A 24,070-nucleotide genomic window follows, 5' to 3' on the forward strand; every position below is an offset into this window, starting at 1 on the left:
AAATAAATATAAATAAATAAAACCCTTTGTCCTGTTCCAATGGATTTGGTCGTTTTGCATTGATTCTTCAATAGGGATCTCTATTTTTTTTTATTCGATTGTCAAAGGATCAGTGAAATTCCTTTCAATGAAAAACAGTGCAATTGACAGCTCCTATTTACACCGATAAACTGCTGTTTAAATATATCGGCTCCAATCCCTTGAAATCGAATTTCATTAGGTTAATTAAGCATGCTGGGAGAGATTTATTTATTTTCATCTAATAAACTCCACTGGTATGTCCATTTATATATATATATATATAATTTATAACTGTGAAGTCATTCTTTTTTTAAAAATTTATTCCTTTTGGCTAAAGAAATTAACTCGCACTAGATTCTGATGCTTTAATAATGTCATGAAAATCGAGCATAATTCATTGTAAAGAGAGGTAGATAGAAACAGATCATATATAATTATTGTATTATGATTAAATAAACATATTTTATAATTATGTAAGATTTATTAAAATTTTATATATAATTTATATTTATAAATAATAAATTTATACATAAATTTTTTTTATAATTAAATAAATCATAAAATTATAATAAAAATTATAAGTGAAATGGATACAGCCAATGTTTTTGTCCACCATGCATTCATTCAAGTTGCTATATTCTTTTAAGCTAAGGAAACTAATCTCTCCCAGTCTCTCTCTTTCACCATGTTTTCTGTCTTTTTCTCTCAACCACTTCTATTAAAGGTCTATATATATATTTATATTGGAGATATACAAAATCAACTTCTCTCTCTCTCTCTCTCTCTCTCTCTCTCTCTCTCTCTCTCTTTTGTCTTTCACCACAGCAAATTTTATTCGAGAAAACGACAATCTCTTCAATCTATATTTTCTCGCCTCGTTGTCGTTTCTACCCTTCTCTCCTTCACAAACACCCTCTTTAAATGAAGTGAAATAACCCACATTTCACTCTCTTTTTTCCACCATTTTTATTTTATTTTTAATTAATAATAATGTTAAGTTATTGCAAGAAGACAATGTTTTCAGTTTTTTTCTCTCAACCCTATAGCATTCTACATCATTCAAGAGCCACTAGAGTCCAGGAGACAACTGACTCTCAATATACATATAAATATATACATATATATTTATATATATCTCAAAGTTCCAACTTTCATTGTTCCTGATGATCTATCTTTCAAGAAAGGAAAAAACTAGCTCCCTCATGCACATTAAAATTGAGTTTTCATTTACAAAGGATAAACTTAACAAATAAACAAGATTAAAAAAGAAAGTCCTATCTCCTCTAAAATATTAAGTAGCTTGATGAAATCCAATTTGCATGGCTGCATCATTGTGAATATACAGAATTTTGATTGCTGATTCATGGCTGGCTAGTGGGAATTTTTTTTTTTTGATCAAAAGTTTGAGAAATGATTCTGTGATGGTTGCACCATTTGCAAGTCTGTTGTTGTTTGGCATGAGTGATCATCACTGATCAAGGTCCTAAGATCATAAAAAAATTTTAGGTAATATCAGATATTTAAACTTGAGTAGACATAAATTACAATAAAGAAAAATATACGTACATATATATTTCAAGTCTATAAAAATGTCCTAGATCATGGACTTTTTTCCATTAGGGTTTCTAACTTTTATATTAACTTCCATAGATTTCAATATATATTTAAAGTTTATATTTGATGCACTATTAACATATAAATTTTATATGCTATCAATAAATCATATATTGCTACTTATTAATGAATAAATGTTAACCTTTAAAATAAATATACAAAAATTTAATTTTTTTTTTAAATTTACTAATTAATAAAATGACATCATCTTATTTATTGACAGTATATAGAATTTATAAACTAACACTGTATCAAATATAAACATATATATTTAAATGGTAACAAAAGTGGTTTTAAAAGATCTTACTCTCGGGGACGAGATATCCAAACAGAACTAAGTGCTCGTAACCGTGCATAATACTCTCCGATCATCAAGAAACACCGTGCTGCCTGTCTAGTAGTCAATATTCGAGGCAGTTGGTGAAGGGTTTGTTGCCTTAAATTGTCAGCCTACATTAGAAAAAATAAGTTAATTTAATTCATCAAATGATATAAATAGGAAAGGAAAGGGGTTGCGAATAAGGTTAACTACCCAAGAAAAACACAACCACCATATAGAAACTGAAATGAGTTCCTAATGCAATGGATTTACATGGCTGATAATTAAAACATTTCAAAAGGTTTGAAAGTTGAAACTCATGTAAGTTGTCTTGTCTTAGGATTGGGTCCATTTCAAAATTTCAATAATTCATTATAAAGAAAAGGAGTCTCTTTTTATCACAATTTTCCATTGGTTGTTCAAGCTAGGGTTTTTATTTCAACAAATATCACTATCAAGCCACCTTTTGATAGAAATCTTTATAGATGAAAATACCCCATCAAAGCCATACCATTCAACAGTGCAATGGACTTTTTACAATAAAGCAATCTAAATTCCCCTACAAAATGATTGTTGATAAACAAAATAGAAACAAGGCAGTATAAAAATACATAAAATTATATTTCTAAGTTGACTAAGATGTGATGATGACGTCCCTATAACATTAATGGTCAAAGACGAAATATTCCGTGATAATCAAGATTTTCAAAGCCAGATATATATGTATTCCAAAGAGAAAACAAAGATGATCAGATTGTGGGATTGATAAGCAGCATGCCAGTGGCATATCTGAATGACTAGATTTATTATACATATAATTTCTATTTTATACATATATTTTAATGTAGCAAAAGGTCAAATTGAAATGTTAAATCAAGATGAATAGAAAGTTTAAGCAATTAGACCCTTTACCTTTCAGGTGTAGCATAAAATTGCGGCGCAAAACAAGAAAAACATATCTAAAGAATAAAATGAAATGGACTAGAAAGGAACATTTGAACTACATGATAATCAGTGGCTAAACATTTCTTATTTTTCACCTTTATGCTGCATGAAATATGTATCTACCAAAAAATGGTATGAGCAAATTCTATTATTCAGTTAGTGGGATCCATTTTTGTGATCAAATGATGAGATGCGTTTCGTGTAAAATTTAATTGTTAAACAATTTTGACAAAAGCATAGGTCAATGTATAATTCTAAACTTTTGAATGCTTATAATCCAAGCAATCTACTTCGGAATAAATGAAATTAGGAATCGAGAATTGAACTAATATATCATTTCAGCCTTAGCCCTTACGAAATTAATAGAGTTTACGTTTGCTAACATCAACAATTCAACATATATTGAACCTAAGGCTAAGTTAGTTGTGGTTTATGTAATTACTTTTAAAAGATAGCATCTAATAGATTTAATATTTAAATTTCAACACTTATAATATAATTTCTAATTTCCTTCCTTAATTTTCAAACTACAGCTCTTTTTGTAAAAAAAAAAAAATTCAACACACACACACGTGTGTGTGTGTGTATATATATATATATATCATTTTCAAGTACCAATTGATCAGTAAACGCTTAGCTTGGAAAGAAAGTGCTCTATTTCCCTTTTCACACACTTGGAATGACAATGAAACCTGACTGTCAAAATGGTTATTTCGTTGTTCTTGTACTAGTAATAAAAAAAATTTTTAGTTCTCATAATAAATTAATTACCTGGCGAACGAAGCCTTCGAGATTGGCAAGCTTGCCTAAGGCAACAGCCATTTGTTGCATTCCATCAAAGACTGGACCGCCAGCGATGGTGTCAATCAGAGACTGCTGGAGCTGTTCATGGCCTTGGGTGAGTGCTTCTTCTGCCTGTTGTGAAGAATGCTGGAGTCTGTAAATCCCAATCACTTGCTGTTCCGTTAACGGCTCTAATTGTGATATTAACATCTGACCAATGATAAAAGTGAAGGAAAAAAAAATCAAAACTAGTTTAAAAGGATGAAATAACTGCCACTAAATATAGTCATTTTTCGTCCCTTTTATATTAAAAAGTTCTTTTTGGTCCTTGCAATCAGAAATTGAATCCTGACCATTAAAATTAAAAATTTAATGCTCTACTAACAGACTATATCGCTAAATTCTTGAAGATGAAACTTTTTCCTGAAGTTCAAGAGCTAATAGAAACTACCCATACTAGTTAGGTGATAAGGAAAGTTTATGTGGAAAATATCGTTAAGTTGCCAAGTAAAACTCGTAAGGAAAGGACACATCCTGAGTTTAGGGCTTAAAACCTTGATGAGCTCAGAGGGCCTAAAACCTCCCATCCAAAGGAAGCAGCGCTCCGCCGGAGTGGTCCACATCCCGGTTATAAGGTGAAAAATATCAGATTTTGCAGCCATTCCCTTCAGCCTGAAAATTTCATCATAATGTGAAATGTAACTGTCTACAATTGTTCGAAGATCGCTGTCCGAAAGTTGTGCTTGTAATCCAGTTCTAAGCTCTAACATATGCCTCTGATCATCTTCTAACCATCTTGCATATTCCATGTCAAAAGTTGCAGCCCCTAGATGAAGACAACCAACAACAACAATAATGATAATAATAACAATTGGTAATGAACTGATGCATGATCCCAATTGCTATATTGTATGATTATTTTTAATTTAGTGGACCATTTGATACACTACTGATTCGATTTGCATTTTTAAAAGAGGCATGTCTTGTTTTGCTGAAAGTGGAAAAGGTCATGCCAATGGATCAATAATTCATGGATTTACTATATGTGTTAACTCCAATGTTAGCAAAAGGCCAAACAAACTTTATAATATGTCATTTTATAAGGTAAACTTCTTAGGAAAAATGAGAGAAAAAGGAGAAACTGTTGAAAATTTAAATTTTGGGGAAGAGTTTGCACAGTGTTTGGTCAATGTAAAAAAAAAAAAAAATCCTACAAAATTGACAAAAAAAAAGTTTCAGTAAATGGGAAAAAACTGTGGGTCAAGGTTCAACTAGCAATCATAAAATTGAAAAACCAAGGCAGCTGTTAAACTAGCAACTTGATTAAGAAGGAATATTAACAAAAGGGTTGCTCTACCCAAGTCTTGAATTTCCTTTAAATTAATAATCAACTTTTAAATTGAAATTAAGTCTGAATATGTCAAAGTTTTATTTTATTTTGAATTAAAATAATGCTACAAAAACACTAAACTTAAATGATTGATTCATATAATCATTTTAAAAATATAATAAATAATAAATTTAAATTCAAAGTCCATCACATTCAATCTTTTCCTCTAATCTTAAATTGCTGCCTCCTTCGAATTAAAAAATAAAAAAAATAGTGCTATACATTACTGCCATTGTTGTTCCAAAACTACCCATCATAGAAAATACATTCCCCATTTTAGAGTCTCTCATTTGTTGGAAAATACTCAGATAATTAGAGTTCTTTTTAGTCATTTACTAGTGCAACATTAATTCTAGCTTTTTCTTAGAAACTTACCGGAGCTGATATTTCCAACAGCACCAGCACAACCTCCCAAGAAAAGTCCCTGCTACACAAAACCCCAAAGTCTAAGCACATAAAAAAAATCAAATCCCCACCAAAGGGTTTGGGAAAAAATAGTAAAAAGGAAATATTTTACTAGCTGATAAACTTTATTTTCTCCAAAGGGAAAGAGAGGAAGAAACAAAAGGAAACCTCAGATCGTGCTCTCTGAAGATCTTGCTCAAGTTGAGTTAGCTTTATTCTACTTGATTCTAGTTGTTGAACATAAGCCTGTTTAGACAAAAAAAACAAAAAAAAAACCCATCAGTTTCCAAGTTTCAGACATGTAAGTAAGAAACTACAGGCAAATGTTTTTGCATGTAATGTTTTCATGTTACCTTTTTTCTAAGTCGGCTTTTCCTTGCTGCTTCTCGGTTTTGAGCTAAACGTCTCAGTGTCTGAAAAACAATTTTAAGCAGATTTAACTCAAAAAATATTTGTCTTTTTTGATTTAGTAAAAACCCAAGAAACAAAAAGTTCGGGTTTTTTTTTTTTGGTACCTTAGCATCAAGCTGTTTCTCAGAAGTTGAACCCCTTCTCTGCAACGATATAAAAAAGTGTATGTATTAACAGATGTATAATAACGAGGGGATATAATATCCATTTAATATTTGATAATAAATAGATGAAGAAATGAATAAAAAAAAAAAAAAGCAAAGCTGTAGTTGGTGATTTAAAAGATTCTTATCAAGCACAGTCAAGAAGTTGGTCAGGAAAATGAGAGCATTTTGGCTATTTGGTAAGCTGGGAAACTAGAAATAGATAAAGGTGGAATATAAGTATATATGAAGATGCTTATAACTGCTCTAGAATTTTTGAAAGAACAGAATATAATGATTGGATAGATCTCACAAAATTTCTGGGAAGAGTTGCTGATTGCTGATGGTGATGCGACTGTTGTTCTTGTAACAGGTGATTATGAACATGATAAGGGTGGCAAAAACTCATCAAAATCGGCCATTGTTTAGGTTTTTCTTGTGGTTATGGGTGTAGATTTTTGGGCTTTTTCCCAATTCCAAAACGATTTTTAGATGATAAAAACAAGTTTATCTGTGAGTTATAGGGATTGTATAAAGTGGGGTCATAGTTTTATAGTGAAAATAGAGTGCAAGTAACTCATATTGTACAGATTCTCGCTTTACTTTCCAAAGTGTACAGCTCTTTCTCTCTCTCTTCATTTCAGACATTCATCAGAAAATCGTTCAGGAATCAGAAAAACTCTGTTTCTTTGATTCTATATGGTTGTTGGGATCTGTGCTTTTGCTAATAAAGATATGCCCAGAGAGAGAAAGAACAAAAATAGGGGAGGGGAGAAGGATCAAAACAGTAATAATAACAAAAATGATACCAACTTTTTCCTGAGTTGTTGGGATATGAAACGAAAGAGAGTAAGAGAGAAAAACTGGGGTGGGGAGATGAATTATTAAGCATGTAACTGTAGGTAAGGACCTTTTCTTGGGGTGGTTTGGCAGCTGATTGATTCTGTGATGTTCCTGTTCTTGAGATATCACTTGCCATCTCTAATAGTTGTTGCTGCATAGGCTTCTGGTCAAAGGCCTGATGATCTGAAGAAGATGCCTTTTTACTAACAGGAGATTCTGGTTCTAGCTGGTTCTCAGTTTTGCTTGAGAGAGTATTCACCGCTGATCCTGAGTCTGTGCTTTCCCCTCCTGACTTTGAACTTCCCTGGATTGAGCAAAAGTTCCCAGGAAGGAATTAAGAGAATAATCCCAAGAATAATCAAGAATCACCTCAAGGAACCCATTTAAACATCATTAAAGAAGTACTCTAAAACCATAAGTTGTCAACTCTTTGAATATAGGAAATGTCTTCTCTTATAAAACTGGTCTACTGTCAAGCACGATTTTATCTAAAAAATCTAGTACTACTCATGTATCGAAAGACATGGTCAAACAATGAAAAAAAAGTTAAGAAACAACTATTTCGATTTGCTGAAATCTCATTGGCCAGGAAGGGAACATCTCCAAAGTAGCTGCAGGTCTGCCTGTAGTGAATAGAGCTGCAGAAAATCACAAAGCAAAAACTCAGAGGATCACTCAAAATAAGATTACCAAGATTTTTCAACATGTAGAAGCAACCTAATAATCTGCATGCCTTTTTCACTTTTGTACAGTTATGGAGTCGGTAAATTAAATCATGCTAAGCAGTCAGATTTCTATGTATGTAGCCTCACACCATTCAAGTGTCTTGCCTCAATATCATTACTGTATTGGAAATGGTAACCCCCCTACTTTTCCCCTCAAGACGTGTTCAAACCTCTCTTTTTTCTCTCTTTGTGCTGTAGGAGAGTTGGTTAAGGTTGGCAAACGTCAGAAAATAAGTGAATGATAGGAGAGGAAAGGAACATACGTGCTTGAGCTTCGTCATTTCTAATTTTAACTCCTTGCAGCACAATTGCTTCTTCTAGCTCTCCAAAATCAAAGGCAGATCCTTCTTGATGGCTGGCAGACAGAAAATGAATGAGCAGAAAACAAAAATCGAATTAAATAGTATCAATTTTGAAAGAAATAAAGAAAGAATTCTTTCAGAATAGAATTCAAAGATGATGGCTTTACTGACAAGGAACTATTAAAAACATACATGAAACTTGCGGGAACATTCATTCCATGAAGAACTGCATAAGGAATATGGTGGTGGTGGTGACTTGAAGGTCCTGAGTCAGTTAAACCTGTCTCTCCAACTCGATGGTTCGCCATGCAAGACTTGTTCTTTAGACCATTCTCCAACCAGAAACACTGAAAATAAAAAAAATGTTGCAGAAAAATGAAAAACCTTGGCTTAAGAAGAAAGAAAACTACTTCAGGGAAAACAGGAAATGGAAAAACCATATCCCAGAGTTTCTATTTTGTTTGTTTACCTCAGTTTGGTTATGATTATTAATAGCCAAAGGTTTTTTTTTTTTTGCTTGGGAGCAAAACCCAGCTGAGGGATGCGAGAAACACAGAAAGGAGAGTGCAGAGAGACAAAAGATCAAAGCTATCTTGTCAAAGTGAGTCTAAATAGAAACAAAGAGGGTCCAGTCTTTTTCTCAGACATATCTCTTCTTTCTTTGCAACTTTTGATCCTTCATGGGTGTCTCTTTCTTCTGCTTTTCTACCTCTACTTCTATGTGAAGAAACCAACCTGATTCATTAGTCTGCTATATTTTTGGAGCTTTTTGCTTTATTACAACACCTTCTCTTCTAGAGTGTAAATATTTGTTTCAGATTTTGAAACTCTTTTCTCATGTTACACAAAAATCTTGTCCTTGCAAACCTGTCCCTCAGGGCGAGACCCTCTCTTTGGGTTATGTCTTTTTGTGGGGTTTTAAGTTAAGTAAAAACTAAAAATTCAAACCAAAAAAAAAAAGTGAGGAACCCACGACTGACTCCTACTCCACTCGCTCTCTCTCTCTTTGTAACCGCCTGTTCTTTCTCATTGGTCCTTTTTGTGGACCTGTTTCAGGGCTGCAAAGTACTCTTCAAAGAAGGGAAGACAAATAAAATAAATGGATAAAAATGAATTCAACATTGAATATTAGATGACACAAGGTTTTCTTTCATAACAAAAAGAGAAGTGTATTAAAAAGAGAAAGATTATTAAAAAAAAAAAGTTTGGTTTCTTAATCTTTACATATACAATAATTCTCAAAGGGTGGAGTGTATGAGTTTACTTTTGACAACTAATGGCCCTTTCAGAGAGAGTGTTTTAATTTTTATATTATAATATTTTTGTAATATTGATTTTTGGAATAAGACTTTGTCCAATCTATTCATATAATTATTTTTAAAATTTAAAAATTAAAATTTATATATATATTTTTAATATTCAGATTACGACCTTCTGCATAAAAAATAGATATTTATTTGTTTAATGTTATGCTCATACCATTCCAACCAAAACATTAGAATACTCATCAACAAGCAAAACCCACTTGTTCATCTAATCCTTGATCTTGAGATGGATTTGTTTGGTATTTACCCCCTTTGTTGATGGGTCAACATCCATTCCCTGTCATCACCTAAACCCATGCTACATTCAGATTCCTTTCCCTTAATAGAAATTTTTTTCTTTGGGGGGCCGCAGGCTACAGGGTCATTTGCAGACTGGATGTCACATAAGTTCCTGATTAAGGGCTTAATTCCCATATTAGGTGAGGTTTCTTTGTCGTCAGTGACCCAAACTTTGTCTCTGGACAGACAAATCAAAGCTTGTCCCATTCCTGAAAGCTTCCCTTAAATTGCAGACTGTCTAACCCAAAATGAAAAGTTGAAGAAAGCTACAAGTTTAAATAAATTTGTGTTTTAAAAATAAATATGACAATTCGTACATACGTGTATGTTAATTTCATATTTAATAAGTATAAAATATAAAAATTATGTTTTATAATTCGTATTTATAATTAAACATAAAATATATATTTTTTAATGAATTTATATATTTTTAAATAATATCATTTTCATATTTATTTTTATTGTATTTGTCAGATCTATTTAAAAGTATTGTTATAAAGGGTTTTAGATTATCCATGACCAGCATTATTGAGGACATACAATTATATAAAGGGTAAGATAGAGAGAAGGAGAGTTTTTTAGGTGATGGACATGGACCCATAATTTTTTCATGAAAGAGGTAGGAAGACAAATATTTTATGTTTTGCTCATCTACTACTTTTATAGGAAATATGCCTTCTACCAATTATATTCCCTTCATGATACCAATGATTGGTCTAAAAAAAAGGGGGGTATGGATCAAATAGAGAAATAAACAATTCATGGATTAGGTTATCATGTATTTTAAGTCCATACTTTTGTTCCCATTAAACTTTACAACATGTTCTTCATATGGAAGATTTTGAACAGACTTTTAGATTCATAGATTCCCATGGATCTAGCATTCATTCAAAACAAAGCTGTAACTTTTTTTTTTTTTATAGCTTTTTCTTGCTTCCATGTCTGTTGAAAACGGTGATGATTGGTCCAGATCAAATCTTAGTATTCATTATACCTTTAGAACATTTTGTTTAGCTACATATAGATTAAGTCATTGCTTGTCATTTAAGGATGGAATTGAATTGTATTGTATTGCTTAATTGCTTTGCATAAGTTATAATAATGGCTTTAAACTACACCCCAACTTGCATCAGATTCTTGATTTGAATCATTACTGCAGTTGCTTGACAGGGTATATATATCAGTTATTATCACCATTGGCTGTCCCCAACAAGTGAGATTTTCAGTTTTAGTTGGGATGCCATGGAGAGAAGCCTCCAATGGACCATGATTATGTCCTTTCATCACAGCGGAATAATAATTAACTAAGAGAATATTTAATACAATTATTGTAATACAATTAATCAATTATAATTCAATATAGTTTATAATTCATAAAAAAAAATTTATGTAAAATCCGAACTTTTAAATGATGGACTTTTACATAACTTTTTTTATTGTGATTGGCTACTTATAGTATTATAGTAAAATAAATTGAAAGTGAATTGCTTTCCTTTTAATTAATGATTAGCATTGGATCCCAGTCCAAAAAAAATTGATATAAAAAATCCCGTAATATGAAATAAAAGGACTTGCAAATATTGAGATTTGAATTTTAAATCTATAATAAATTTAATTAAATCCTTTTTAAATTCTTGTTTCCATGTTGAAAAAAAATGATTTTTTAATTACTGAGGTTAGATCTTTGGTAAGGTAAAAATATTATGAGTAAACTTCATTATCTGTATAACTAATGAATCATAACTAGCACCACCTAATGTAGTTGTTATTACTTCAAAATCTTCTAGTGATTATTATCTTATCATTTAGCATAGCCTAACAACTCTATTACTATTAAATATTAAATATTAAATTAATGTGACTAATTAAAGTATATTATGTTATCAATTCAAATTGAATATTCCCCTCACAGTTCTTTGAATTCCCAAATTATTTTGAATATAACTTTACAACTAAAGTTCAAACTTACACTATCTTCCCTTTGTCTTGTTTCATTTTTTTTTCCCTATTCATAACTCCATTTAATGGCCAAAAAAAAAATTTATTAGATGATGAAATGTAGCTTTGGTTATCCTACCCCAAAATTGGTTGTTAAGAATTGGTTGAATAATTTTCTCTAGCCAGCTATGCAAGGAAGAGCAGGTTGCTTTATAATTTTGTAGGTGTTGCACATATTTCTGTTTAAGAATTTGAAGAAAAAATTTTCATCAATGTTCTTTCTAACTACAATTCTCACATGGTGTAGAAAGTACACATGGAATGTAATAGTAAGCCAATATTGAAACAGAAAATGAAATTGCAGTACAGTTAACTCCATGTGAAGAAGGAAAGTCTTTCATCAAATTGAAAAAGAAAAAGAAGAAGAAATGTTCATAATCTTAACAAGGCAAGGCAGACATTTAAGAACAAATTAATCACTTCCCTGCAAAGATCTCACCAAATCTGTTTAAATTAAGAATTAATAACCCAACAGAAGGGGCCTCTGTACAAAAGCTGAACTGTATTTCAACTTAATGTTGGAAAGTGTTTAAAGTTACAAATGAGAACTGAAAGTCATAGTCTACTCAGTAGTCAGTTACTATGTACATAAAATAAAGTTGGTCACAAAGAAAAGACATAGATCATCGAGGAACCATTGGAAGCTTCATTCCGTTCCAGTGCAGGCAGTATTCCAGATGCAACCGAAACCTGCAGACAAGGTAAGATTTACCATCAATGCCGTCCCCATCACTTTCCTCTCTCTAACACACATTCAAGCATGCACACGCATTGGCACTTACACAGAGTTGTTGTCAAACTCAGCAGCGTCCATGGAGCATCCTAGCCTCAATAAAATACGAACAGTAAATAGACAAAGAACACAAGTTAGAGCACATCTCAGCCCATCAACAAAGGAAACAGAAAAGTCATGTAGATTTACAACATGAATTCATTTCCTCAGCTGAAATAAATGTACCATGCAAACATTTCCATGATAGGTAATAATTATTGCTGGAACCACCACTTGCCTAATGCAATTAGCTCCTTAATTACACTACACTAGTAATGGGATTGCCTGAAAATCAAAATATGTAGCAGGCTCTGAAACTGTTGTGATTACAATCAAAACTTGACGTAGAAGAACTCCATTATTAAGGTGTACAGATCAATATGTGCAGCTAGATTGTGAGGGGAGTAAGCATCTAGTCATTTTTCTTGAATGCACTCAGCCACTCCACCCCTCAAAACAAAAAAAAAAAAAAGTAAAAAAATCTAATAGTACAGCACAGTATCCATATTCCATAAATACTCCTTCATTCTTACATTATTTATGCCAAAAAACATAGGGACTAAACTTCCTCCTAGAACTTGGCTAAGGTGGGATAAATTCCACGTAGACCAAGAAGGGACTTTTCCATTACTCCTTTTGACAAGTTTGGACAGGAATAGCCCAAATATGTAATTCTATAAGTCCTATCTCTGCAACCCATTTCCCAACTAGTGTTAATTTTCTTTACTCGTCAAAAAGTGACACAGCAAAAAACAAATCGTCATTCAATGACATATTCATTATCATCAATACTAATGCAAAAATGCATGCACTCTATTTGTTCTCTCTATTGCAACTCTTTCCAATGTAAATGTCAAATACACAAAAATAACCCTCAAGTAACTCAAAACCAATGGCAAAAAATCAAACAAAGAAAAAAGGTGCCAAAGTAATACAAGGAAGCGAGAGGAAAGCTTTATTTACAGAATTAAATAGCCTACGGAGCGCACAGAATGACAGAAACTAAAAAATAAATAAATTTGGAGGCTAGAATGTAAGCACTCAACATAGGCTATTTTAGTTTTTTAGTTCATGATGCTCAAAAGGTAATTGAAATTACAGTGCAAAAGGAGATGAACAGAGGAAATACAAATATCAAATGTCTTAGTGCTTTGAGATCTCTATTAGTTGCCTGTACCCTGCAGTATACTTTCTAGTCAATAGCATATAAGTGACCAATCAGAATATCAAAAGGAAAATCCACCATGTTTTTTTGTTAAGAGTCACAGGTATGGAGCAAAGGACACAAACACTGCTGGTATTTGGTTTACCAAGATGCTAAGTCACAAAATGAACATTTGTTTCAGTATTCTCATACATCATCTGCAGCCTAAAATAGTTTTGGAAAAAGGAAGCCACTAAGAAATTATTTACCCTTCATTTTTTAAGTATAAAAGGTAGAGACCACTGCAACTTCGAAGTAGAACATTTTCAAAATCTGTTAACCATGAGTGACATGGAAAATCAATTCATCACATTTATTAATCTCTCTCTCTCTCTCTCTCTCTCTCTCCCCCCCCCCCCCCCCCCTCCTCAAGGCCCCAACTACTAAAAGCCATGGACTCCAAAATGAAGTTATTCTCATAGGCTGGGCTTGTGTATACCCAATCAGTATATTACTTTTGGATAACGCTCTTTGAAACTTTAGCTTCTTCAACACTGTTAATATAAGGCAATATAAAACAAGAAAAGCTGTCCATGTGACAGCAGGTGTAAATCACAGAGAAAGAATCTTCAATTTTGGAATAAAACAAAGTATTCTTTTGGAATAATAGGAAAAGGAGCAAACTGATAATAGAGTGAAAAGACAACAGTATTCTTTTGATTGCATATGTTTTTCCAATCAAACTGAAGATATACCAGCAATCATTCATAAGACGCAAAAAATAAAAAAAAAAATGTTCAGGATTTACATTCGGTAAACCTTACCTGCATATCTGCTCATATAATTCATAACTCAACCAAAACTTCAATTTAAACAATGCAATTGAGAGAATTTTATTCATACTCAAACCGCACCTCTATATGCATATATTTCCTAATGAGCTGAACAATGGATGAGGTGAAATTGGCCAAAATCTGGCATTCTTCATGTGACTTGGCTTCTGAAACAACCCCAAAGATAAATCAGATTTTTAAGATTTAGGCATCATTTTAGCAGCTCCTCAACCCAATGTGAGAAAAGATCATTAATTACAGTCCATCCAAACTCCAGAACCATCACATTCTTCAAATTAGAAGATCCTTGAAGACCATAATGCATGACACCATCTCTCAATTGTAACTTAATGAAAGATGGTTCAACTGTGGAAAACAAACAGCAATTGTTTCCAAATCCACAACCTCGTCTTCATCATCAAAGGCCACATCCCAAAGCCAAAGCTTCCTCAATTTTGAACCTCTAGAAATCATCTGGTAGAATTTTGGCCAGATGATTGTAAAGTTACTGACATCAACAACCTCAAGCTTATCAACAGTCTCACCAATGTCAAGATGTATCACGCTAACATCATCAATCTTGAAATATTTCAACGTACCTTTCCCAATCAGTTCAAAAAGTTCAAGGGCACAATCCCTCGAGTGCAAACTCTCAATACTATCAGCCTCCAGCATAAATTTATCCAAACTAATAGCTTCAACATAAATACTCTTTAATGTTGGTCTGCTCAGTTCCACTGTCACTTGCGCATTGGACATTGCTATCACAAGTTCCAAGCTCCCAAGCTTTGGACATGCAGTAAGCAAAAGGCTCAAATCCAAAGCTGAAATACTAACATGACTAAAAGAGAGCGACTTCAAACAAGGGAATATCTGAAAGTTAGGCTCAACTTCTGATATTGAATTGTGGGCTAAAGCCAACATTTCCAGTCTATGCCTACCACATATTTCAAGAATATTAAAATTAGGGCCAGTCCGAACATTATAAAACAACCGGCATAAGGTTTCCCTAGTATACATGAGCTAAGCGATAACATTTGAAGCTGAGATCTCATCAACATCATCCATCAAAATTGATAGGCCTTGCAATCCTATAGTTTGGAATATTGTTTGAACAATCAGGATTTCTAGTTGTCTAGGTGTAATATCACGAGAAGCAGGCCAATCATTAGACTTAAATGCTAGGGTGTGAAGGTGTTTCCGACAAGCTTCTCGCAACTTTTGACATGTTGCAGAGGCTATCACCACATCTCGGGCACCTCCAAGCCAAGATAAAATGTTCCCAATGACTTTGACAGGTAGTTGCTCCATTGCCAATATAAAGAGCAAAAGCCTCAAATTCACAAATTGAGTTTGCCAAAGATACTCAAGTAGATATAAGCAAACAACACAAATTCTTCACAACTCAACAAATAAAGTTGAAATGGGTCCAAATAATTGCCCAAATTTTCTTTCCCAGCACTGAAAAAAGGTCTGTACAACAAAACAAACACAAGAGCTACTCAAAACATAATTTTTAAGCTAGATCTTCAAACAGATTGCATATCCAAATAAAGCAATCTAAAGCATAATACAGAAAAAAGAAATTGTTGGGTTTCAAAGGGAAATTTAAGTACATAATTTCAGCAAGACTCCAACTAAAATAAAGATCCAAAATTAACCTTAAAATGAATGATCAAAGACAAAATCAAGTATCTGGGCACTCAAAATATGTGTTTTTTTACAGGCTAAAATCAATTCAGTGTGGTTTAACACAAAATAATCCCAGAATTCAAAATACCAGTAAATCTAAATAAAAAGTTAATCCAAAAAAATCGAAATTGAATTTTAGCATCTGAGCATTTAATGAATATGTAAAATTTTACAAAAGAAATGATAAAATATTACATAAACAAATAAATCAAATGCAAAATAAATCAACCAATAAAAAAAAAAGAAAAGAGCTTACCATAAATCAAAGAAAAAAAAAGAATGGGATTTTCCAAATGGCAGTGACTAATGATTTTAAGTGAGTGAAAAAGAATAAATAATCTTTGTTGAAGAGTTGGATTTAAAGTTTCTCTCTTTTTTTCTCGCAGGTTTTTTTTTTTTTTTTTAATTTTTAAAATTTATTTGAAGAATCAAATCAGACCATAACGTGGGCAGACAAGGCTCCTTTCTTTCTCCTCTGTTTATGCAACAACGGCGGCCAAGGCTGTTCTGTTTCACGCCAATGTGGGTCCTTTCTCTCTGTCTCTATCTTTTAATGAATTTTTTTTTATATATATTCTATGGCAATTTATTGGTAATTATTTTGTATTTGATTAGTAATTTTTTATAGAAATTAGTAATTGTTTAACCAAATCGATAGGCCCATTGTGTGGGTGAAAAAAAATTATATTTTCAAAAATAAAAATTATATTTTAAAAGAAATAATAAGTGAAAAAAAGAGGAATTTTTTAAAATAAAAAGAACATAAACAATTTTAACTTTATATTGGCAGAATACTTTTATTTGATTTTTTAAAATTTTAATTAAATTGATGTTATTTAATTCATAATATTAAATTACGGTATAGCTAGAAATTATACTAGAATGACTCTTTAGAACACGCTGTCTTAGAAAATAGATGAATGATTATGGTTCTGTGTTAACTGTTTGATATTAGCAGAAATCAAAGATTAAGTTTTTCAAAAGAAAAAGTATTTAACATTCAATTAAATTTTAAAGCTGTAATATTAAAAATCGGTTAAAACCAAATTATCCTACATTTATTGTACATAGAGTTTTTAAACCATAACAAAGAAGTTTTGTCCTACACAAGTTTGGATTTTATGATATATGATGATGGTGTTTTTGGATGTTTTAACCAAAAAGGAAATTAGGTGAAATTGAAAGAAAGATAGTTCGAATCTGGAGTTATTGTTTTTGGGTACGCTTTGATGCTCAAAATAGTGACATATCCCACGTAAGGTAAGGAGGGTTGGAAAGAAGAAAGGGGATGATGAGACGTATGTGTGAAGCTTCTAAGAAGGTAAGTTTAGGTGTGAAAAATGAGAATGTCTTATGTACTTAGGTTTCTTTACCATTTTATGTATAAGATGATGATGATCAATGTTAAAATTAAGAAAGTTGATAATTAACAGTTAATATGAAATAAACGTAAAATTTAAAAAGGGTCATGTGAGTTGATATAAATCGTATTTAATAATATTAACTAAATATGAATTGTATTTAATAGTTTAAAATAAATTAGATACAAATGATTAATTTTAAAGTGATTATCCGAACAAAATGTTAGTGAAATATTGAACAAGTTTTTCTTCTAACGAAAGACAGACTATTTCCTTAGAAACATATCTTATTTGAACGATGCAAATATATAATTGTGTTATCTCGGCTTTGATCAAATTGATCATTAACTAAGTAATTTAAGTATAATGATACATATATATATTTACATATATATATATATATACATATATATATATACATATATATATATATATATAGTTCAACAAATAATCTTTTTAAGTTGTGGGCCCGATTTTTTTTATTTACAATGAAAAACTCACAATATTGATGCTTAAATGTTTTTCTTTTTCTAGCTCCCTTTTTTTGCCAAAAGTTAAATGGTAGTATTGAGGTTTCATCTCTTCCGGTTTTTAAGCATGTGGAGTTTGGAGTTGTATAGTAAGTTGGCACTTTGTGGCTTGCGGATCCTGTAGTACAAAATGTGATTGGTTACCTCTTTAGGTCTGAATTTCAGGCACCATGCGCTACAAAAAGAAGCCCAAGAGAGATTCCTCCAGTGGCTCGGTACCGAAAAACTCCTTGTCAAATGTTTCTTGGGGGTTTCATATCATTTAGTGCTATTGTCCTTGAGTTACAACACTTATATGTGAGCTTGTGGGGATAAAAGGTGTTCACTCTTCTCAGCATTTTGTTTGTCATGTTCATCATCCTCATCCCGCTCACCGCAACATTAAGTATTGGTTTGACATACGTTCAGCTATCTATGGAAGATCATCAATGGTTGTGGAGGCATGTGCCCTTGCAATTTTATATGCATGGACATTCACACACATGAATCTGCACACTGGATACGGACAGGGACATGTTAATGAAGGTTGGTATCTAGGCTTCTTTACTTCATATTATTTTAGGAACTTCATGATGATATCAAATCTTACAGAGCTGTCAGGAAAGTTTGCATCTCTTATACACTGACAGGATTTTATATGCATTTAGAGCTGGTCAATGTTTAAAACTGGGGTCAAAATCTCAATCTGCTGGCTCTTTTTGTAGTTAATAGAAAATCATATATTGAAACAAATGCATTTTGCGTTTTATGTTGTGAATGACTGATGTAAATGACTGGCACATGAATAGTGTATTGATTGAAAAAAAGAAAAGGCTTTCCTCTAACTTGGTGTCTGGAAGAGTTGACTTAAGCACTTAAGCACTTAAGTCTTGTTTGGTTCCTGACCTGGTTAAGTATTTACTTTGGTTTTGAATTATTTACACTATCAAGTCAGTGGCTTTTGCTTTATCCCAAATATAGAACCATGTGTCTATATTAGTTCATTTATTTTCTTTTTTACACTTCTTTTTCCTAAACTTTGGGGTGTTCTCTTTCATATCCTTTTTCTTCAAGATCACCCACCTTGTACAAAAATTTCACAATTTTTTTTGGTTTTATTGTATCTGTTTAGATTCTAGTAAGAAAAAGGTAAAGGTTTTGTGAACAACATATAATGCTTGTTGCCTGTTTGAATTTTTTTCCTTTTGCTTTCCTCCTTTCACTTTGCTTGATCCAGATCTGTGTTGCGTGGGGGCTCGACCGCTGTTTTTATGTTTGCTTATTCTATCTACCTCTACGCAAGGTCAAGGATGAGTGGCTTACTGCAGCTTTCGTTCCTTATTGGCTACAATGCTTGCATGTGTTATGCATTCTTATTAATGCTTGGCATCATAGGCTTCCATTCTCCCCTGATGTTCGTTCGCTACATTAACTGCACTGTTAAGAGTGAATGACTCTCCCTCTGCCATTGATGATAATGGTTTTTCCTTCTTCTCTTGCCGCCATCATGCAACCGCCTTATCGCCCTAACCATGTTATGACAATTGAGAAGAGGGTGCTGGTTATGGAATTGAAACAGACTCAAGGAGAGATGGAAAGATTGTGAAGAATGTGAAATCTGCAAAAATTTCATGTAAGCATGACAGAAAATCATGTCTGTCTTTTGATGCAATTACCTTTTCGGGCAAAGATTAGTTTGTAGTTCTTCAGTTGTTAGAAAAATATTTACATGCACTTTGTCCACAGGGTAAAACAAACATTTTTGAGGCTTTAGATCCAAAGGGTATTCACAAGAACAATGCATTTTGGCCTTCTATTAGTAGTATGATCGATCGGATTTGAGTTGATATAATATTAAATTTTAGCTTGAATTTGATTTAAAATTCAAAATTTGACTCGAATTCAATTAAGTTTTATTTTTTTAATTTGAGATAAAAATCGAGCTATTTAAATTTGTTTGATTAGATTCGATTAATATGTAAAAATAAGTTTGATTTTTTATTCGACAAAAACTCGATTATTTGTGATCAAATTGATCTCAAGTTCGAGTTTGATATATTTTATTAATTAAAATAATAAAAATATATTAAAAATACAAATTCAATCAGACTGTGAGTTATTTAAATTGGGTATAAGAACTTTTGAATTCGACTCAATTAATAAATCAAGTTACTCAAATTCAAGTGATAATAACTGAGTTAAATTCAAATAATTTATTAGTACTAATATATTATTTAAATTCTTAATTGTCACCGGCTTTTTTCATGTTATTTTTACGAAGTTAGAAAAGAAAAAAATAAAAGTTTTAATTTATGCTTGTACATTGAGGGTTTCATATTTATCGTCTTATTTTTTTATATTTTGTTATTATTTTATTAATTTTTTATGTAATTTTGTATAAGGAATTTCAGTTATTTTTTAATTTTATTATGTAAAAAAGTAAAAAAAAAAAAAAACTCTATTTCAAATTCCAAAATAAGACCAACAATTAAATAAAAATAAATAGATTTTTTTCTAAAAATACCAACAATACAAAGGGGTTACTTTTTTCTTTTTATTATTATTTTTTAAATTTGTAAATATTTAAAAAATAGATCCGGAGCATTGCATAGACTTATTTGAAAGAAAAATACAAAAAAGAATAATATATTGAGACAAAATTCGTTATCATATTTGTCCTTGTTAATTACCATTTAAAAAAAAAACGGGACTAAAATAATCAAGAAAGAGTGACGGTATCTTATTTTCTTGATAAATACTATGCTTAATATTTGAAGCAAGAAAGATATATTTTTCCCCAATTCCCAATTTCTTAAATCCAGTTTTGGTTTTTGTCATTCATTTGTTAAAACTAATCTTATTATTTCAATACTAAAACACATAAATATCATTATATACATTAATTACATCATCATTAATCTTTAGTATTATTATTAATCTAATAAGTATTAAAAAAAGAAAATTAAAATTTTGCAATATCAGATACCAACAAATATATAAAAAGAAAAATTCTGAAGTGGGCAGGTTAATGGTAGCACTTTGGCATGTTTTAGAGCTCACATCAATCCAAAATGAAAATGATCTGAAATTAGTTTTGAGTATGTACATATCTTTCCCTCAAGAGAAATCAAACATGTTGTTATGTGCTTACTTTTTCACCTCAAAAGTATCTTTAAATTAAATATAATAATCTGTGTCATTGTATAAAATAAAATATTATATTTTTATTGTATTTATATTTATACGAAGATATAAAATATAATTTTTTAATTTTATCAAATTTATTTATAAATTTTAATAAAATTTTAAATTATATTATCTTTATATCTTTTATTCGTATTATTTTTATATCCTATCATAGTATTTAAAATTATTATATTTATTCTAGATCAAATACACCAACCCCATTGAAGTCCCCCCAATCCCAAGCTTCTTAAAAGCCCACTACCCTCTTCCAAAAACCAAAATCTTTCCATTCAAACTCCTCAAAGCCGCACAATTCTAAGACCTTTAGCTATGATGAAACGTTTGTATATTGAAAACCATACAAAGCCAACACTAGTTGACTTGCACATCAACTCCCTCACCCATTTTTACACCAAGCAACCTTAATACCATACTCTATACGTATATATAACCCTATCAAACTCTCACCCTTTTGCACACTGTGTTGTGGCATTATCACCATCAGTGCAACAAGAATTACCTACCCGCAACAACATGTCTAAGATTCCTTAGAAACCCGTTGTCATCGTCCGCCAGGTTCCTACCTTTTGCCCTAAAGATGATCAAGTCATGTTATTGCATGACAAGTCTTATAACAAGTTGGGAGAGACTTGCAATAATGGATTGTTTCCTTGTAAAGATGCAGATACTAAAATTTCAAATATCAGGATATCATTCCATATATGGATACTTTCCTTGTAAAGATGCAGATATTAAGAATTCAAATTTCAGGATATACATGAATATACCTTCTGTATACGTGTTATCTTTTTCTTTACAGCACAACAAACAAAGGTCTTATGTGGATGCGGCAACTTTCTATTGTGATTGACATATAGACATACCATACTTGGCACAAAAGACATCTAGACATACAGCAAATGATTCATCCACTTGTTAGTTCACTCTTTCATGCTCATTTATATGCACAAATGAATAGATGGATGCATTGTATACGTATGTATGGATTTTTATATAAATACTGTGTCAATCTCAGTACAAAGTTTATGGCCAAAAAGAAAAATCTCAGTACAAAGTTGCCACATACAAAAAAGGCCTGTTTATGTTGCACTGTAAAGAAAATGAGTACCCATAAATGGGAAGGTATTTCTATTTGCATCCTAATATTTAAATTCTCTCAAGGATACTATCTACATCCTTAGAAGCAAAGATTCCATATATAGAAAATACATTAATGCAAAAAAAAAAAAAAAAACTGCATTTTTGACCCAAAAGATAGAGTCAGACATGAATAGTATGTATGGTATGCCTATAAGGCAACTTTTGCTGTATGTCTATATGTCTTTTATGCCAAATATGGTATGTCTATGATGATTCATATAGACATATCATATATCACCAAAAGCATAGATACATGCCATTCTTAGAATATAGGCAAAGTCTACCAAATTCAATTAAATAGTATTCAATTGGATATAGCTAAAAATTTAAGCATGACACTGAAGCCATTTTGGACATAAAATGACAAGTCATAAAGGTATCCTTTGAGTATTAGCTGGCATAGACCAACTCTAGTTTGCTTTTAACAATCCTGTGTGCTAATTTCAATTTATTTAGTCCAAGCAGGTGGGGGGCATTATATGGTTCTCTGTCTGAGTCTCTAAAACTTAATTTATGCAGTACTTGAGCATGTGTATAGCCTTACATAATTACTTTTCCTACATAATATGAACTTTATTTCTATGTGTTACTACCAGTCTGGAAAACAGGATCCAAAGGGAAGGAAAAACAAATTACTTCTCTTTGGTTTTGTAGTTAAATGGACATCAAGAAAGCTTATTCATAAGGCTTGAAATCCTGATAATAACATTCAAGGACAAGGATGCTTTATCCCAATTTGACAAGAATTTTCCCATTTGTATTTTGCAGCAATTGAAGCAAGCAAATGAAAATAATAGTGAATTTCTTTCAAGAAATTAATTGGAAATGGCAGAAGTTGTCTTTCCTTTTAACAGTCTTGATGTTTCTAAGACATGTTCAGTTTCCATTGTTTTGTACTATCAAAGAATCAATTAAATACATAATCATAATAATAACACCATCATCATCTGAAAATCTAGTTGATGGTGAATTTTTTCTAGGGAATTCTATTAATCAACTCAAGCAGATAGTGGAAAGACAACCAATGTTAGGAACTGGTAGAGACTTGAAAGTTTGAGGCAGAGATTTGACTGTAATTTATTTATAGAGATTGAATAAACACAAAGAATATGTATCCTAATTCTCTGCTAACATTTTGTTTAGATCCTTCTATGCTGTTACCACTTACTAACAATCAAGTAGGCATTGGCATGATTACATTTTCTTTTCTGTTCTCTTACTTTCTTTGTTTCTTTCTTTTCTTCTTTAAGAAGAACGGAAAAAAAAAAAAAAGAAGAGCAAAGTTTGGATCAGTGAAAGAGAGTGATTTTACCTATCTTGAAGCACCATTTTAGTGAAAGAAAGATTCAATCAAGTTACTCTAGTATATTGTTGATATACTTTAGTGAACTAGGTGGAGTTTCATAGAAATATAAGTTAGCTTGACTGACCTTGTGGATCCTGTATAAGACATTACAACCTGAGTTGTTCTGCTTAAATTTGGGATCACAGTACTATTTTCCCATTTGCCTGTGGTAATCCCTTATTTGATTGATGTCTTAGGTGCACTGGCACAGAATTTCCTGAAAGCTAGAAGAGTTATCGAAGATCATAACGAGAAGTAGAGGCTTTTTGTTGAGAAGTGAGAACTGGGACCATTCTACTATTGTTTCCGGTAGATAAGCGGCCACATATTTTTGATGGAGACACCAACCAAAAATCTTACTTATAAAGCCGGTCATAACTCTTATAGACAGTTGGCATCTTTGGGTCTAACGCGCCGACACTATGAATTATTCTATCCACATGTACTTGCTTAGTTTACATGCCAAAATGATTTATGAGCTTGAGTTAATTGGTGGAATGATTTGGTTAACCGGTTTGCACACCATAAAGTTATTACTCTAACTAATTACACTTTCATCGACAA

At 31.7% G+C, this 24,070-nt stretch overlaps 1 protein-coding gene and 1 pseudogene across 3 annotated transcripts; both read right to left on the minus strand.

Annotated features, from left to right (window-relative positions):
- Positions 1–1,224: 1,224 nt before the first annotated feature.
- Positions 1,225–8,896, minus strand: LOC111303799 (transcription factor TGA9-like). Of its 2 annotated transcripts, none has more exons than XM_089742672.1 (13): positions 8,371–8,896; positions 8,094–8,248; positions 7,863–7,954; positions 7,433–7,512; positions 6,942–7,178; positions 5,993–6,031; positions 5,831–5,890; positions 5,646–5,723; positions 5,448–5,499; positions 4,237–4,508; positions 3,671–3,892; positions 1,943–2,085; positions 1,225–1,504 (listed from the first exon to the last, which is right to left on the minus strand). In XM_089742672.1, exons 2-13 carry the CDS (start codon positions 8,207–8,209, stop codon positions 1,417–1,419), a joined length of 1,479 nt encoding a protein of 492 aa, XP_089598798.1. In that variant the 5' UTR covers positions 8,210–8,248; positions 8,371–8,896; the 3' UTR covers positions 1,225–1,416. The 2 variants fall into 2 exon arrangements, with proteins under 2 accessions (XP_089598798.1, XP_022755980.1); XM_022900245.2 differs by having other exon boundaries at positions 5,448–5,496; positions 8,371–8,895.
- A 3,040-nt stretch (positions 8,897–11,936) lies between these two features.
- Positions 11,937–16,474, minus strand: LOC111303800 (F-box/LRR-repeat protein At1g67190 pseudogene; annotated as a pseudogene). Its single transcript, XR_016327024.1, has 3 exons — positions 16,201–16,474; positions 14,244–15,725; positions 11,937–12,325 (listed from the first exon to the last, which is right to left on the minus strand). The product of XR_016327024.1 is annotated as an F-box/LRR-repeat protein At1g67190 pseudogene (transcript).
- Between the last annotated feature and the right edge of the window lie 7,596 nt (positions 16,475–24,070).

Source organism: Durio zibethinus, chromosome 13, assembly GCF_047325235.1.
Source record: "Durio zibethinus cultivar Kanyao isolate XHJ-2024 chromosome 13, ASM4732523v1, whole genome shotgun sequence".
Taxonomy (NCBI): Eukaryota; Viridiplantae; Streptophyta; class Magnoliopsida; order Malvales; family Malvaceae; genus Durio; species Durio zibethinus.